General features: G+C 32.8%; 1 protein-coding gene across 7 annotated transcripts in view; it reads left to right on the top strand.

Annotated features, from left to right (window-relative positions):
* Positions 1-14,809, top strand: part of HACE1 (HECT domain and ankyrin repeat containing E3 ubiquitin protein ligase 1) — an 89,433-nt gene that overhangs the window by 17,152 nt on the left and 57,472 nt on the right. For 3 of the 7 annotated variants that reach the window (XM_033102863.1, XM_033102860.1, XM_033102861.1), the window contains exons 6-7: positions 1,603-1,734; positions 12,537-12,619. In XM_033102863.1, the coding sequence (XP_032958754.1) occupies positions 1,603-1,734; positions 12,537-12,619 (215 nt within the window). Of the gene's footprint in view, positions 1-1,583; positions 1,735-12,536; positions 12,620-14,809 lie in introns of those variants that run through there. The other 4 variants (XM_033102862.1, XM_033102864.1, XM_033102865.1 and 1 more) reach the window with 3 other exon arrangements.

Genomic DNA, 14,809 nt, shown 5'->3' with positions numbered 1-14,809 from the left:
TCCATTTCTTTGTCTTTTCTGTGCTTTCTGGGAGACCTCAATATTCTAAATCTTCTTCTGAGTTTACATGTCTCTAAACACAGTATTAATTTCTGAGAGTTTTTTTTTTCTTGTTTCTTTTTTTGGAACTATTTTGTTATTGTTGTTTCAATAGTATCCTGTTCTTGTTTCAAGGATGCAGTCAGTATGTTTTCTCTCTCAGAGTATTAAATACAGTTTTTTTGGAAATTTTCTTCTTGAATATTCATGGTTCCTTTTTTGCTCTACTTTTTGCTTTTTTTATTTTTTACTTATTTTTTTTATTTTGTCTCAAATTAGATGCATTTGTCAAATGTTTGGTAGAACAACAGGAAAAAGCTCTTAGAAAGAGTGAGGTTTGTTCACTGTTGGCTTCAGTATAGGGGGATCTTCTTGGGTATTTGCCTTTAGGATCCTTCCAGATGTCAGTTTCTTTGGCATTTACTCTTGAGCTGGTGAGATTCCTCAGAGAAAGCTCTTCTATCAGGAGGATGCTGGTGTTCTTGATGCTGGGTAGAGGAGAATGCTTTGGAATTTCAATATTCAGTGTGTAAACTTGCACTTTATCTGTTTTTTCAGTGTGATACTCTTGCATCAGTGTGCCTGGTGTCTCTTATCTAGACATCTCTATTTTCAAGCCTCTTTTGTGTTCTGTCAGACTGGGGAGGGGCATTTATTGGCCATGCAGAGTTGGGAAGGGATGGGGATCTATGGGTCTAAATCTTATGAAATAAACTTTCAACTGATGTAGTTTTAGTCCCGCATTTGCCCCTGCTTCAAGAGATGCAGGGTGCTTACTACTGATTTTTTAGCTTTTTGGGAGTTCTGTGATCTGAATCACCTTCCTACTTGGCTTTTTCTGCTTCTGGTTTAGGATTTAGCTTTTGTTTCTGACAAGTCAAAAGCTTCCAGCTTCCAAAATTCGTTGTTATTGTATTCTTTTCTTTATCTTAGTGGGTCTGTCCTTTAAGAAAAAGTGCTCTTTACTCTTATTTCAGTGGTGTTTGGGGAAGTTCCATGACATATTTTTTAATGGAAAAAAGTAAAATGAAAATGCATGGATAGCATAGTCCAAAGTTTTAACATTGACTGTCTTTGAGCAGTAGATTTATATGTGCTTTATATTTTTATCCTTCCTATATATTTTATTGTTTAGATATGATGCATATGTTACTTGTAAAATACAGGATACATGCATCATTTGTAAAGATTAAGACATCTACTATGTTACTTACTTTTTAACTGATGTTTACTTCTGGGGAAGGGAAAATATCCATTGCCTTTTCTCTAGAGAGAAGCTATGCATAGAGTCCAGAGTCATCTAAAAAGCAGAATATTTGATGATTCTAAGTCTATACTTTAACTACTTTTAACCATGAAGTGCTTGATTTTGGTGTAATCTACATCTTGATGCGTACTTTTCCCCATATAAAAATATAGGGAAAAAGTATAAAGGTTTAAATATTAATTTTAGTCTTTACTGTGCGTATCATACCCACAGTTGAGAAATAATCACATTATTTATCTGCTGTTTTTATATGAAACACTCTTGCATAAATGCTAAGTAACTGAATGGCTGCACAGATACACTGGCTGGCTGTGAATGGGCGGACGGAATTGCTCCACGATCTTGTGCAGCACGTCAGTGACGTCGACGTGGAGGACGCCATGGGGCAGACGGCGCTTCACGTGGCCTGCCAGAACGGTCACAAGACGGTAAGCTTCACGTGGAGAGCTCCCAGTTGCATGTCTTTATTGAAAACTTTGAATCCATGAAACGTTTTTCACTGTGAATAACTGGGAACTTGAAGTGTCATAGCAAATTCTTACATTTTCTATATCATACAGACTTCTGATTACTGTATTTTATGTGGATAAAAGGAATAGATAAACAGTGCTTTTAAATCTGTTCAAAATATTTATAATTTGGATTTCAATTTTATTTCTGATTCATAGATTGTAATAGCTGAATGTACTAAAATTTTAAATGTACGTTCTCAGTTTTATCAAATAAATTTTTCATATTTTATTGTTTACTGTTAAGCTTCTATTGGGATTAGATAGTAAAAAAAATGAGCACTGACATGGCTAAAATAGTTCAACTTGGGTTATCGTATTTGTCTACTGTCTTGGAATATGATACAAGGACTAAAGTGACAGTTGTTTTCTTTCTGATGTTTGATTTCTAAAATCATGCATCTGTTTTATAGCAATACTTTCCTGTTATTCCTGTGTAGAAACGTTTGGCTTTTCAAATTGTTAGTAGTTTTCTTTTTCATTAGGAGACTTTGCTGCCTTATATGGTTATTAGCTTAAGATTTTAGATGAATTTGTGCTTTGCTATAATTTGCTATCCTGGTTACTTTCAGGGTGTATTTTTCCCCCCACATTTAATGTTATTGATAATAGAATGTTACTTATTTACTTTCTAATAGTAACAAAATACAACCAAAAACAAAAAATCACCACCAACAACTACAAAGATACAAGTCTGTTTATTTTTTATTTTTTTAAAAATTTTATTGGGGAACAATGTGTTTTTCCAGGGCCCATCAACTCCAAGTAGTTATCCTTCAATCTAGTTGTGGAGGGCGCAGCTCACTGGCCTATGTGGGAATCGAACCACCAACCCTGTTAAGAGCTCATGCTCTAACCAACTGAGCCATCTGGCCGCCCCATATATTTTTTTGTACACTGTTTTACCTTTTTTGTTGGGAGAGTTCCCAGTGGAATTCTGAATTTCCATCTCTGCAAACACATTTCTCCCAACTTGGGTTCAGGATGTGGGATCCTGCATGTGTAGACACTTTATTATGACCTCAGTTCACAGAATATTTCACTTCTTTAAGATAGTGAAGCCATGGTTGACAGTCTTATATGTGTATTAAGAGTTCGATAAAAGGAGGATATAGGACTCTTTTTTTCTCCTGGAATTTCTTCTGAACATCAGTATTCATTTTTATTTTTTTGTCTTTTACCATCTGAAAACTAACGTAGTATTTTGAAGGAGTGTTCTTTCCCATTAGTTTTCGCTTTCTCAGAATTAACATTATTAAATTTAAAAAATGTTCTATGTGGAAAAAAATTATGTGAAATGTGCTACTCTTGAATGGCCCAGGTTTTTAAGCAACTCTTACATATTACAGAATGAATTGTGCTTGAAGCTCTCATAGGACCAGAAAAGCATCTACTTTAATATAAACATTGTCTGCTATTAGCAGATAAGTGGAGTGTCATTTACTAAGATTGCAAATCCTACTTGTTGCCCAGGAGCTTGTGCAGGAAAAAACTGGAGTTCAGATTAGAAATGAGGTACAAAAGCTAATTTTAGCTGCCTTGAATCAATGAAGAAGCAAGAATTACTAAGAAGACCTTCGCTGAAAACATGAGCATTGCAGGCTGCACTAGAAATTTAGAATTGCCTTCTGAAATTATTGAAGAGTAGTTCGTGGTAAGTATAATATATTCCATATGGTGTGCAACCTAAAGCAGGTGTGGTAAAGTAAGGGAGAATTCCTCATAGTTAAATGCCTTTGAAGAATTGTATTCTCAGAAGATTTAAAGGGAGCCTGACTTCACTGTGATGATGAATTTCACAGGGTGAGGTTTTGCAGATATAGTAAAAGAGGAAGTGTACAAAAAGCCATGTTAACTTGTGGTTTATGGTATTGGTGAGTGAATTCCATTTTGTCATAGTTGATCAGTTATAGTTATCTGCAAGGATCATATACAGATAATGTTGAAAACTATTTTATGAATAACTGTTTTCATCTTTAATCCTCTTTCAATTAGGGCAAGAAGGAATCTTGAAAAATTAGTCTATCTCCTAACCTCCAAGATGCATTATACCTCTAAAAAATCTGTGGATAGTTATGCTGATATTACCTATATCTCATAATTACTCGTATATTTTTGGGATGTGCTCAAATCTCAGTAGGCGAATATATCTTTTTGTCTTGAGTTTGATGTGATTTACTGGGCTATGGGATACGGAAAGTTATTACACGATAGGGATTATTGATTTTTTTTAACACTTTGTGTATCTTTCCATAAGTTGAATACTGAGTCTAAAATGTGTTGTCAGGTTTCATAGTGACTTATTTTAGTGGCAAGTGAAAATAGCCTTTTCATTAATGTCTCAAAGTAGTCAGTTCTTGCATAAATTTATTAAAAGGTATTCAATACTTGTATCCATGAAGACATAGGTTTTGAGATTGTTTTATTTTTAAGCTTAAAAGTTTGCATGTTATGTCTTATAAAATGAAATACAAAACTTTAAAGGGGAAAGAAACTTCATTTAAAAACACTTTTAAAGCATATCATTTCTTTGCAAATTGAAGGGGCAGATGTGATTAAAAAAATCTTCTGAAATTTACCTTCTAATCTCATTTTAGGGTAAATCTCAGGAGTACATGAAAAGATTTTGAGTAATTGGCAGAGTTCTAAAGCTTTATAGAATTTATAATTGAATACTATATTCTTGCTTTAATGACAAGAAATGCTTTTCAGATTTACATTACTTTTTTAAAGATAAAAAAATTTAGAAGATTCATTCATTTTTGTCATACCCAAGAAATCAAGTAATCTTTGCCATGACTTCATATAGGTGCATCTGTTTCATTAGAGGTAAACCGAGATAAAGGTCTCATCATCCTCTTGTTGGAAGGAAGCAGTGTGGGCAATTGAAGAGTGCATTCTGACCTTTTTTTGTCCTTGCAACTTAATAGCATTATGATTTTAAACAACTTGTATTACTATTTATAAATGATCAGATGAAAGAAACAATCGTAACAACTCCTTAATAATGTAATTCTTCATAATTTTCCTTAGGTTAGCTGTTATTAGCTATACAATACCAGAATTATGGTTAGTCTTTGGATATTGATTTTAACAAATCACTTCAGAGTTTGACTATTCAGCTAGCTTATTATATAGTTTCTGGCAACTTTTCTTTCCCTGCTCTTATTGACCTCCTAAGGTATATTGTGTCTATTGATGACATAATTAAGGAAAGTATTGTGGACTCTTTGGAAAACACTTAAGAGCAACAATAGTATTGGTACTATTACTACCATTATTAACGTGATGATGCGATTCTGCAAGAAAAGCATAGAGAGCAGTATTTGGATCCTTAATTCATTTACTCTTGTGCGGTAAGCTAGGTCTCGTGTGTTGTTTGAGTTTTAATCTTGTTTTTAGAAAGAGTAGTAAAACTTAATATTATTCTACGTAGGTATATGTTTTTGGCCATAAATTGAACTTACTTTATGGTTAACTTTTTTCTTTGTCATCAGTTAGGATTTATTAATGTGTTGAATTACCACAAACAGTTGCTTACTGTTTTTCTGGAATAACTTGAATTTAGAAACCCTAGAGAGCTGTCAAATGGTTCAATCTCAATTATATAGAGTACATAGCAGGATTAGTTTATGGACGAATTTCAATTCATTTATAAAAGAAATTCTATTTTTATCAGAATAAACTTTATATTGCTAAATTTACATAGCTGAATATGAAGCTTCACAACCACATAAAATGATAGTTGAGCCCTGTTTAGAACAAATTTAAGCTCCTGAATCTTAAAAGCAGTTGTTTGATAGAACCAAACTGCATTTTTTACTGAAATTGTAAACTTATTAAGGAACAGTGCTCCCCTATGTTCAGCTTCCAAGTATTGATTGTTGGTACCTTTAGCCATTTTCCAACTTTGATCCAGAGATTATAGGACAACCATGGTTAATGGAAAGCTTTTGCAAAAACATTATTTGGATTCAGCTCTGAGACACACAGGTAGATAGACTAACATTTCATAATGTATTTTCAGGTTCAGAGTAATTTTATGTATTCTAATGTTCAAATCTCTTTTATCACTCCTGGGAAATATAAGCAAATAGTAGAAAGTTGTCTTGTTCTCTGATTTTTGTAGCACACCTGGACAATATTGACTTTTTGCTAGATACTACCTAAGAGTTTAAAGTTTCTATATCTTTAGGTGGACAAATTTCTAGAGAAGAGCTATGAAAACCAGTCACTGAGTAGTGACTTGGCCATTTTTTTTTTAGTGCATAAGTTACTTACGCATTTCTGTTAAGTCATGTCATCAGAATTTTTTTTTAATGTTCAGGTTTTTTTATTTAATTAAATTTATTGGGATAACATTGGTTAATAACCAGAATTATTTTTAAATAAAAGATAAAACAAATATGCTTGCTTTTTTTGTTGTTTGGTCTTTTAGCAAATAATACCACAGTCAAATTTTTACTTGTAGTTTTAATATTGAATATCTATTCCTTTTTACTTTGCTCAGTGTTGTTTAGAGACTTGACATTGATAAAATAGAGCTGCCTTGGATTTCTTACCTTGTAATTTATCAGTGTATTGGACACAGGTGGTCTTTGTTAGTCATTGCCTTCAATTAAATGACTTTTGTGATTCACCCGAACATTAGTTTTGCACATTAGTGTTCTACTCAGGATATTGTTTTATCACTTGAAAGGTTAAGAAGTCTGTTGAAAATGTGTTGTTTCTTCTTAAGTATTTTTTGAAGGCCATATGAAAATCCCCTTTCAATGCTTTTCCTTCAAGGTTCCTTCCCAGCAGTTTCTTAGTGTGTATGGTGAAAGACACCCATTGTTGATTATCTAGGAATAGGAGAATAGTTTTCTATTTTTTTTTTTTAAAGGGGAGAGGATTGGACAGGGAATTTGAAGTTCTGAATTATTTTAAAAGCATATTTTGGTGATCTAAATTAGGCATATAAAATGATTTCAGTTCAGTGTAGTTGTTAAAATTGTATGTTAAACCATAACTTGAAAAATATAGTAGTCAGCTATCAGTCACAAGTATATATGTTGGTATATTTTTACATGTTTACATTAAATTGTAAACTGCTGAGCTTAATATTTGCAAATGAGACATCATAACAGTTTGAAAACAGAAGAGCTTAGGACCACTGTAAATCACAATTGTGTTTTTTTAGACTTTGTGGCTTATAGTCTGTTAAGCAGACACGGTGCAGTTTTCACAGAAGTATTTGTATGTAGGGATTTAGGGGTGAGAAATTTGCTAAAACAAATTGAATTCAAATCTGTCTTAGAGAATGCTATCAGTTTTTCTGGATAGGTTTAATTACCATTTACATAATTTAATTCTTTTGTCTCTTGGTCTTCCTTTTCCACTAGAATGTAAGCTTCATGAAGGCTGATATTTTTTGTCTATTTTGTTTATTGATGTAACTCCAGCATTTAGAGTAGTCCCTAGCACATAACAGACGTTGAAATTTTTGTTGAAAGGTGGAATGGACTAGTCAAATGCAGTATCATTTCGGCCAGTTTTTTCCTGCTATTTTGTTTCCATTTCTGAGTGTCACTTTTTTCTTTTGTACCTTTAATTTTAGTGTATATTGATAGTGCTGATTCTTATAAAAGGTCATAGCTGATTTGTTTGTATCTATTGTCGGAAATCTTTGCTTTGGGGATTCCTTAGGGACTTTAGTAGTTGCATCCAGAATTTATTCTCTTAAGTTATGTTGTTGCCTTATGCTTCTATATAGTTTAAAATCTTCAAGCAGTATTGTTTCTTCAAGAGCGTTTACGTATTTATTTCAATTTAATAAATACTCAATTTCATCCACCTGAGTTTTACTGGTTTCAAAGTTATTTTGTATATATATATATAAGTAATTACACATAGACTAGAAAATTTTTTTAAATAACTGTGATTAAGGTTCTCTGTGACTTTCTTGTTCTTTCTCCCATTATGCCATTTCATTGATAATTGAATTCTGTATTTCTCGTCCTGTTTCAGAGCTTTTACAAAAAGAAATCTGCAAAAATTTTTTTAATCATCAAGATTGATGATGACTTTTCACTCATTTCAGTGTTGCAAGGCAATTTTTTATTCTTCACAGTCAAATCCCTTTATGTATTTTTTATCTTTCCTCTGAGGGAAATGGGTTTTTCCTCCCTGTTTGTCTTCAGGCAACATTGAAAACTTTTTTTTTTTTTCAGTAGCGTATTTTGAGGGCCTTACTTGGGATAATTCTGTTAAAACAGGAAAGCAGAAAGATTTATAATGGAAAAGAAGATGCTGGAATGAGCTATATCCACTTTCTTAAGTGTTTTTCTCTCTTAAGAACAGAAACTATTTCTACTGTCTTTGTAGAATATTTCCTATAGACAAGGATATGATGACAGTTCATATTGTAAATCATGCTTTCTTGCTGTTATTTGTTCCAAGTTTGTCTCACAACTTTGTTGAAGAGAACAGTAGAGGAATATGTTAGTCTAAGGGCTAAATTGTTTATATACTGTAAGCTCTACAGTATAAATAAAAATGGAGAAGTACTGTAAAAAGTATAGAAATGACATTATTTAAAAACTAAACACAAATAGATGTCGAAGCGCTTGAGCTTGACTCTCAAATAATTATTTAATAGGAATTATTAAATCATTTATGATTAATGCAGCTTATGAAGACTATATGCCAAATTAGCCATAATACATTTAGTAAACTAAATTCAGAAAAATTAGAATTCCTACTTTTTGGTAAATATCATAGTGCTTATAAACATGGGCTTAGGTTTTAGTCTCTGCTTCTCTGTTTATTTGTGTTGGAGTGCACATTACTCTTTGAGACTGGGTTTCCTGCTTGTAAAAAATGGAGAGAATATCGACTTCCTCATAGGATGTATTAAATAAAATGATAAATGCTTATTAGTACAGTGTCCAGGCATATGTTAAGGTTATTCATATTATTATGTCATTATATAGTTTTAACAATTTTTTGCGTATAGTTTTATATAGTATTTACATAGTATTTATATAGTATTACAGTTTTAATAACTTTAATGAATGCATAGTATGTTAATAATTATTTTGTTTCAGCTTCTGTCTCTAGATTGCTGGGTTTTAATTGCATATTAATATATGTTTTTGATAATTTGCTTTCATCTCTCCTGAGCCTTTTGAAAGATAGTTTATTGACTATAATTTCTATAAGTTAGTGAACATTATTGCTGCTGTCCATCTATTTGGTGCCATACAGACATAGTTTCTAAATCAAAAATCAAAAAGGGGAAAGTCATGATTAAAAGGCTCAAATAGGCCTTATGTTATAGTGACCTAAATGCTTATTTTTCTTATATTTGAAAGCTGTACTTGACCACTTGTGCTCAGTTTAAATGAATTATATAGCTGATAATAAACTTTTATGTAACAATATATACTTTGTTATAAATTATATAGCGTTACTTATGTAGATTTTAGAATTTCTCTTGAGATAGAAGTAAATTCAAATACAAAACATTAATACTATATCTTAAAATTTTCGTTTTTATGAAAATGTTTGTAATAAAAAATGATAGTCCCTTAAACTCTCATTTTTCTTTGTCAAGTGATGATCACCAGGCAGCAGTTTTCAACATTTTTAGCTTTCCTTTTGGTATGTATTTCCAAATAATATGTTTCTACTGCTCTTTCTCAATTCATGACTTTTAGATATCACCAAATCATTTTTCATTATGGTGAGTGAGGATTTAAGTTAAGTCCTCTTCCCGGGCCCTCTCCTTCAATTTCTAAAATTATATCACAAACTTTGGTTAGACAATATCAGTTACATATATATGTATTATGTATATTATGTGTATATGTGTGTGTATATATATATATATATATATTTAGGTAAATATTGTTTACTGCTGAGTCAAGTAGTGAACTATAATAACATTTCCTATCTAGGGTGACTTTTTCTTAAAATTAATAATTGGCTTTGCTCAGTTTTCTTTTTATGAATCAATAATTCTTATATGTTCTTACAAAATAAGATCTGAGAAATATCTCAGTATTGTTTTCTACAAGGACAAATTCATTAGATAATGTCAGTTTCATTCTTTTTCTCTAAACCTGGGAATTTTTTAGTCTTTCCTATGTTCGAGCTCCAACATTCTGCATTCCACATCTTCTATTTTATTGTATTCCCTTGTTTTAGAGGAGGATATCCTCCACTAGCTTCTTGAGAAAAGGTACATTGGAGGTAATTATTTTTTGAAATCTCACATAGCTAAGCACGTTTTTTTGTTTAAAACCATGTTTAAATGATAATATGGCTAGGTATAGAATTCTACATTGGAAGCCATATACCTTACAATTCTAAAGGCATTTTATCTTTTAGATTCCAGTGTTGCTGTTGAGAAGTTTAATACCAGTCCTATTTCTATTTATCTCTGCAATCTTATATCCCCAGTATTGTAAAATTTCACTTTGATGTCCCTTGTTGAAGATCTTTTAATTTATTAGACTGGGTAGGTGTTAAGCCTTTTCAATCTGGCAACTCATGTCCTTCAGTACTGGGGAATTTTTTGGTATTATTTCTTGATTATTTCCCTTGGGTCTCCCAGCTTTTTTTCCTTGATTCTCAATTTCTACAGTATGTCTTCATGGATTGATCTATTAATTTTCACATTTTTTTTCTATTTTATTTTTGTTTTACTTCTTTTGTAGTTCTTCAACATTGCCTTTCTAAACTTCAATTGAATTTTTATTTCTTTCACATTTAAAATTTTTTCTTTTTTCTCTGAGAGTATCTTACTTTTCTAATTTTTGTTACTGTATTTTTTGGTTCCCTTTTTTGTCTTTATTATTCTGACTTCCTTTTTCTATTATTTTATTTTTTTATTTTTGCTTTTCATGTTAGAGGCCTGCTTCAAGTTGTCTCTTAAATATTGTCTGTCCATTCGTGCATAGTGGTGAGGCACTACAATGTTAGCTGAAAGCATTGTGTGCATGGACAGAGTTTTTTGACTGGCCTTACAGTATACCAGTGTTTCTCAATCTTGGCACTATTGATATTTTGGGCCTGAAAATTCTTTGTTGTGCAGGCTGTCTGTAGATTGTAGGATGTTTAGACTTATCCCTGACATCTACCCACTAGCTGCCAATTGCACTCCACCTTCCCCTGTCATGAAAATCAAAAAAATCTCTTAGTATTACCAAATGCCTCTTAGGGGACAATTGTGCAATTTCACTGGTGACTCTGTAACACCAGTATCTGTAGAATTCTTTGGTGCCAGTCTTGGGAGGAAACTTAGTCTCCTTCTGCTTGAGGTTTTAAGCCTGGCTACTGTATTTCTGTGAGTCCAGTGGAATATGGAGGCTGGAGGTTTTCACTTAATTAGTTATTTCCAGCATGGCTCCTTATCCCTGCTCTTACCTGTATTTCTTGTTGCCAGTCCAAAGCCTCCCTATTCATTTTGTCCAAAGAATAAACCTCTCTACTTCGGAGACACTATAGGGAGGAATAGTAGCTAACAGTATGGGATGGGAAGGGAGGGTCCTGGGGGACTGTCTAATTGTTTCTTTTATAGGCTTTCGACTACTACTCCTGTTTTTAACTTTATGTAACTATTCCCATCTTCCATGGTAGTTGGTACTTCCAGCTCCTGTATTTTGTGTACGTGTCCTATAGTGAGAATTGATGGTTTATTGTTGGAATCCCCATTTGCAGGAACTTAACTTTAGGTTTCTTTGATCTGCTAAGTCAGTTACTGTTCCTCTGCTTGCTTGCCATTTTCCCAAAACTTGACTTATTTAGTATGCTGTTGTATTCCTTTTTGTTCTTCCTTGTGGGTTTTTATACTCTTATTATTTTATTTACATTGCATTAGGTTTTTAGAGCAGCAACAAGGATGAACACGTGTCCAATCCAGAAGTAATATTAAACTGTCTAATTCCAAAAGCTTTTAAGTTTTTATGCATCTTCTTCCTTTTTGCAGAAGAAACTCAAATGAGGATTGTAGGAATAAAAACAGAGAAGATTCTCTTTTTTAAGGTTTTCAGGCGAGTCTTGCCCAATCCCTAATCATCAGATATGTATTTTTAAGATATTATGATTTACATTAGATTACTTTTCATTAGTATTAGTCAGATGATTGCAGAACTAAAGCTTAGAGGACAGAATATATATGAATGACTATCAGAAAAACAGAGTCAGGATTGGCTACTGTTAATAGCAAAATGACTCTTAGCTTGTTAACATTTTTGTACTTTAAATATTGTGCTCTTTGACTTTGCGAGAGTTACAGCTTTGGTAGCTATTTTTTCTTTTAAGAGGCAAAAATTTCTTGTTTATAAATTCAGGCATTTAGAGCAGCACTGTCCAATTTACTAGCCACATGAGGCTGTTTAACTTAAGTTAATTATAAAATAAAGTTAAAAATTCACTGTCTCAGTTTTACTAGACAAATTTGAAGTCCTTGGTAGCATGTGTCACCTTTCTGGAGCCTTCCCAGGTTAATACAATTTATATTCCATTGATAATACCGCATATATCGTGTAGTGTCTGTGAGGCTCAGAGAGCTTACCAAAAGTTGGATTTGTTCAGCCCTCATAATTGTCATGTTCCTACTTGTTCTTCTTTAAAGCTTCAAGGTGTGGCAAGAACTTTCCTTACATGAATTAAAATGATGATAATTGTGTCTTTGACTTTTCTGGCTTTACGTTTAATTGTTCTCTCCCCCCCAGACAGTGCAGTGCTTGCTGGACAGTGGTGCTGATATTAACAGGCCAAACGTATCAGGAGCCACTCCATTGTACTTTGCTTGCAGGTATGACACTTTGTATTTCCAGATGCTTTCATTAAAGAATGCTGTATCGTCTGCTGTATTTCCAAACACAAACACTTCTGTGTATTTTCCCACAAATACTATGCTCTCTTTTAAGATGAAGTATAACACTATGGTTCTGTTACTTAACTGCATGAGGAAAGTATTTTCTTGTCAGTGTTTTTATATGGTATACGTGGGAGTTTTTTATTTATTCCATTACTGAATTTTAGACTAATTATTTAGTAATAAGAGAAGACATAATCGTTACTTCCTGTATTCTTTATTAAGTACCAGGTCAGTTCCAGTGGGATAAGCTGTTAAAGTATGTGTTAGTCCAGAGGCATGTCTTTGCTTTCTCTGGATGTAACTTTAAAAAAAAAATTCTTGAATCATTCTTGTTAAATATTAAGTTATGCATTAAGTTATTTTTGTACTCTGTCTTGGTTCATTTTCTTGAAGCATACATTTTGTTCATTGATTCATTTATGTAGTAAGCAAACGTTTAGTTAGTACTCACTGTGTGCCATGCATTGTTATAGACATTAGTGATACTGGAATGTATATACCCTAGTCCTTAAGGAGGTAGCAATATTATAATTATACACATATACCCCCTCCTCCCATATACACACTATATGTATATAAAAAATAAAGTGTATATGTATATATATATATACGTATATATGTGTGTGTGTGTGTGCGTGCGCGCGTGCGCGCGCGTGTGTGTATATGTATATAATGTAAATGTAGTTTGCAGTTAGGAGTAGTTCATAATACACTAGCAGTTATTTTCTTTGGTTTAGAATATATGAATTGAAATGAATTGTTATGTTTATAATGAAATTTATTAGGTGACAATGGTTAGTAAAATTACATAGGTTTCAAGTGTACATTTCTGTACTACATCATCTATATATCACATTGTGTACTCAACACCCAGAGTCCGTTCTCCTTTAATTATATGTTTGACCCCCTTTATCCTCTTGTACAATCCCCTCTCCCCCCTTCCCCTCTGGTAACCATTAAACTGTTGTCTGTGTCTATGAGTTTTTGTTTATTTGTTTGTCTTGTTCCTTTGTTGCTTTCAGCTTAATATCCCACATATTAGTGAGGTCATATGGTTCTCCACTTTTTCTGTCTGACTTATTTCACATAGCACAATAATCTCAAGATCCGTCCATGTTGTCACAAATGGCACTATTTCTTCTTTTCTTATGGCAGAGTAGTATTCCATTGTGTATATATACCACATCTTCTGTATCCAGTCATCAAATGAAGGACACTTTGGTTGTTTCCATGTCTTCGCCACTATAAATAAAGCTGCAGTGAACATCGGAGCACATATATCTTTACTGATAAATGTTTTCAGATTCTTTGGGTAGATACCCAGGAGAGGGATTGTTGGGTCATATGGTAATTCTATTCGTAATTTTTTGAGGAACCACTACACTGCCTTCCATAGAGGCTGCACTAGTCTACATTTTCACCAACAGTGTATGGGGCTTCCTTTTTCTCCACTGCTTCTCCAATACTTGTTATTATTTGTGTTGTTGATGATAGCCATTCTAACAGGTGTGAGGTGATATCTCGTGATTTTGATTTGCATTTCCCTAATAGCTAGTGAAGTTAAGCATTTTTTTCATACATCTGTTGACCGTTTGTATGTCTCCTTGGGAGAAGTTTCTGTTCATGTCCTCTGCCCATTTTTAAATTGAATTGTTTGTCTTTTTGTTGTTGAGTTGTATTTTGTAATATTTATTTAGGCCCTTAAATTCAAATATAGAGCTCTCCAGTAAGCTGTTCTTTTCTTATCCTTTTTCCTGTTTTATAACATTTTATTAGAGATTTGTTTTAGACTGAAAGACCTGCTTTTCTTCTTGTTTAGATTCTCTTTAGGGTCTGTGATGTTACTTTGATAAGACTGATTCAAATCATTATTGAACAACTTTGAGTTAGAATATAAGGACTTTGGATCTCTGGACTTTAGATCTTATCTGAATCCAGACATTTTCTAAACTTATGATTCTGTTGCTTGGTAGAAAACCAATTCCTTCCATAGTATTCTGAATTTATGAATAAGATTACTGTTTGATTCTCTGATATCATATCCTATCTTGCGGGGTTATCTCTAGATCAGAGCTTTCTTTGAAGCTTCAAATTTGAATGTCCACCTGACTGATTTACATCATC

The sequence above is a fragment of the Rhinolophus ferrumequinum genome, chromosome 3 (genome assembly GCF_004115265.2).
Source record: "Rhinolophus ferrumequinum isolate MPI-CBG mRhiFer1 chromosome 3, mRhiFer1_v1.p, whole genome shotgun sequence".
Classification (NCBI taxonomy): Eukaryota; Metazoa; Chordata; class Mammalia; order Chiroptera; family Rhinolophidae; genus Rhinolophus; species Rhinolophus ferrumequinum.
Note: the sequence above shows the minus strand (reverse complement) of the source record. Positions and strands in the feature narration are given on the sequence as shown.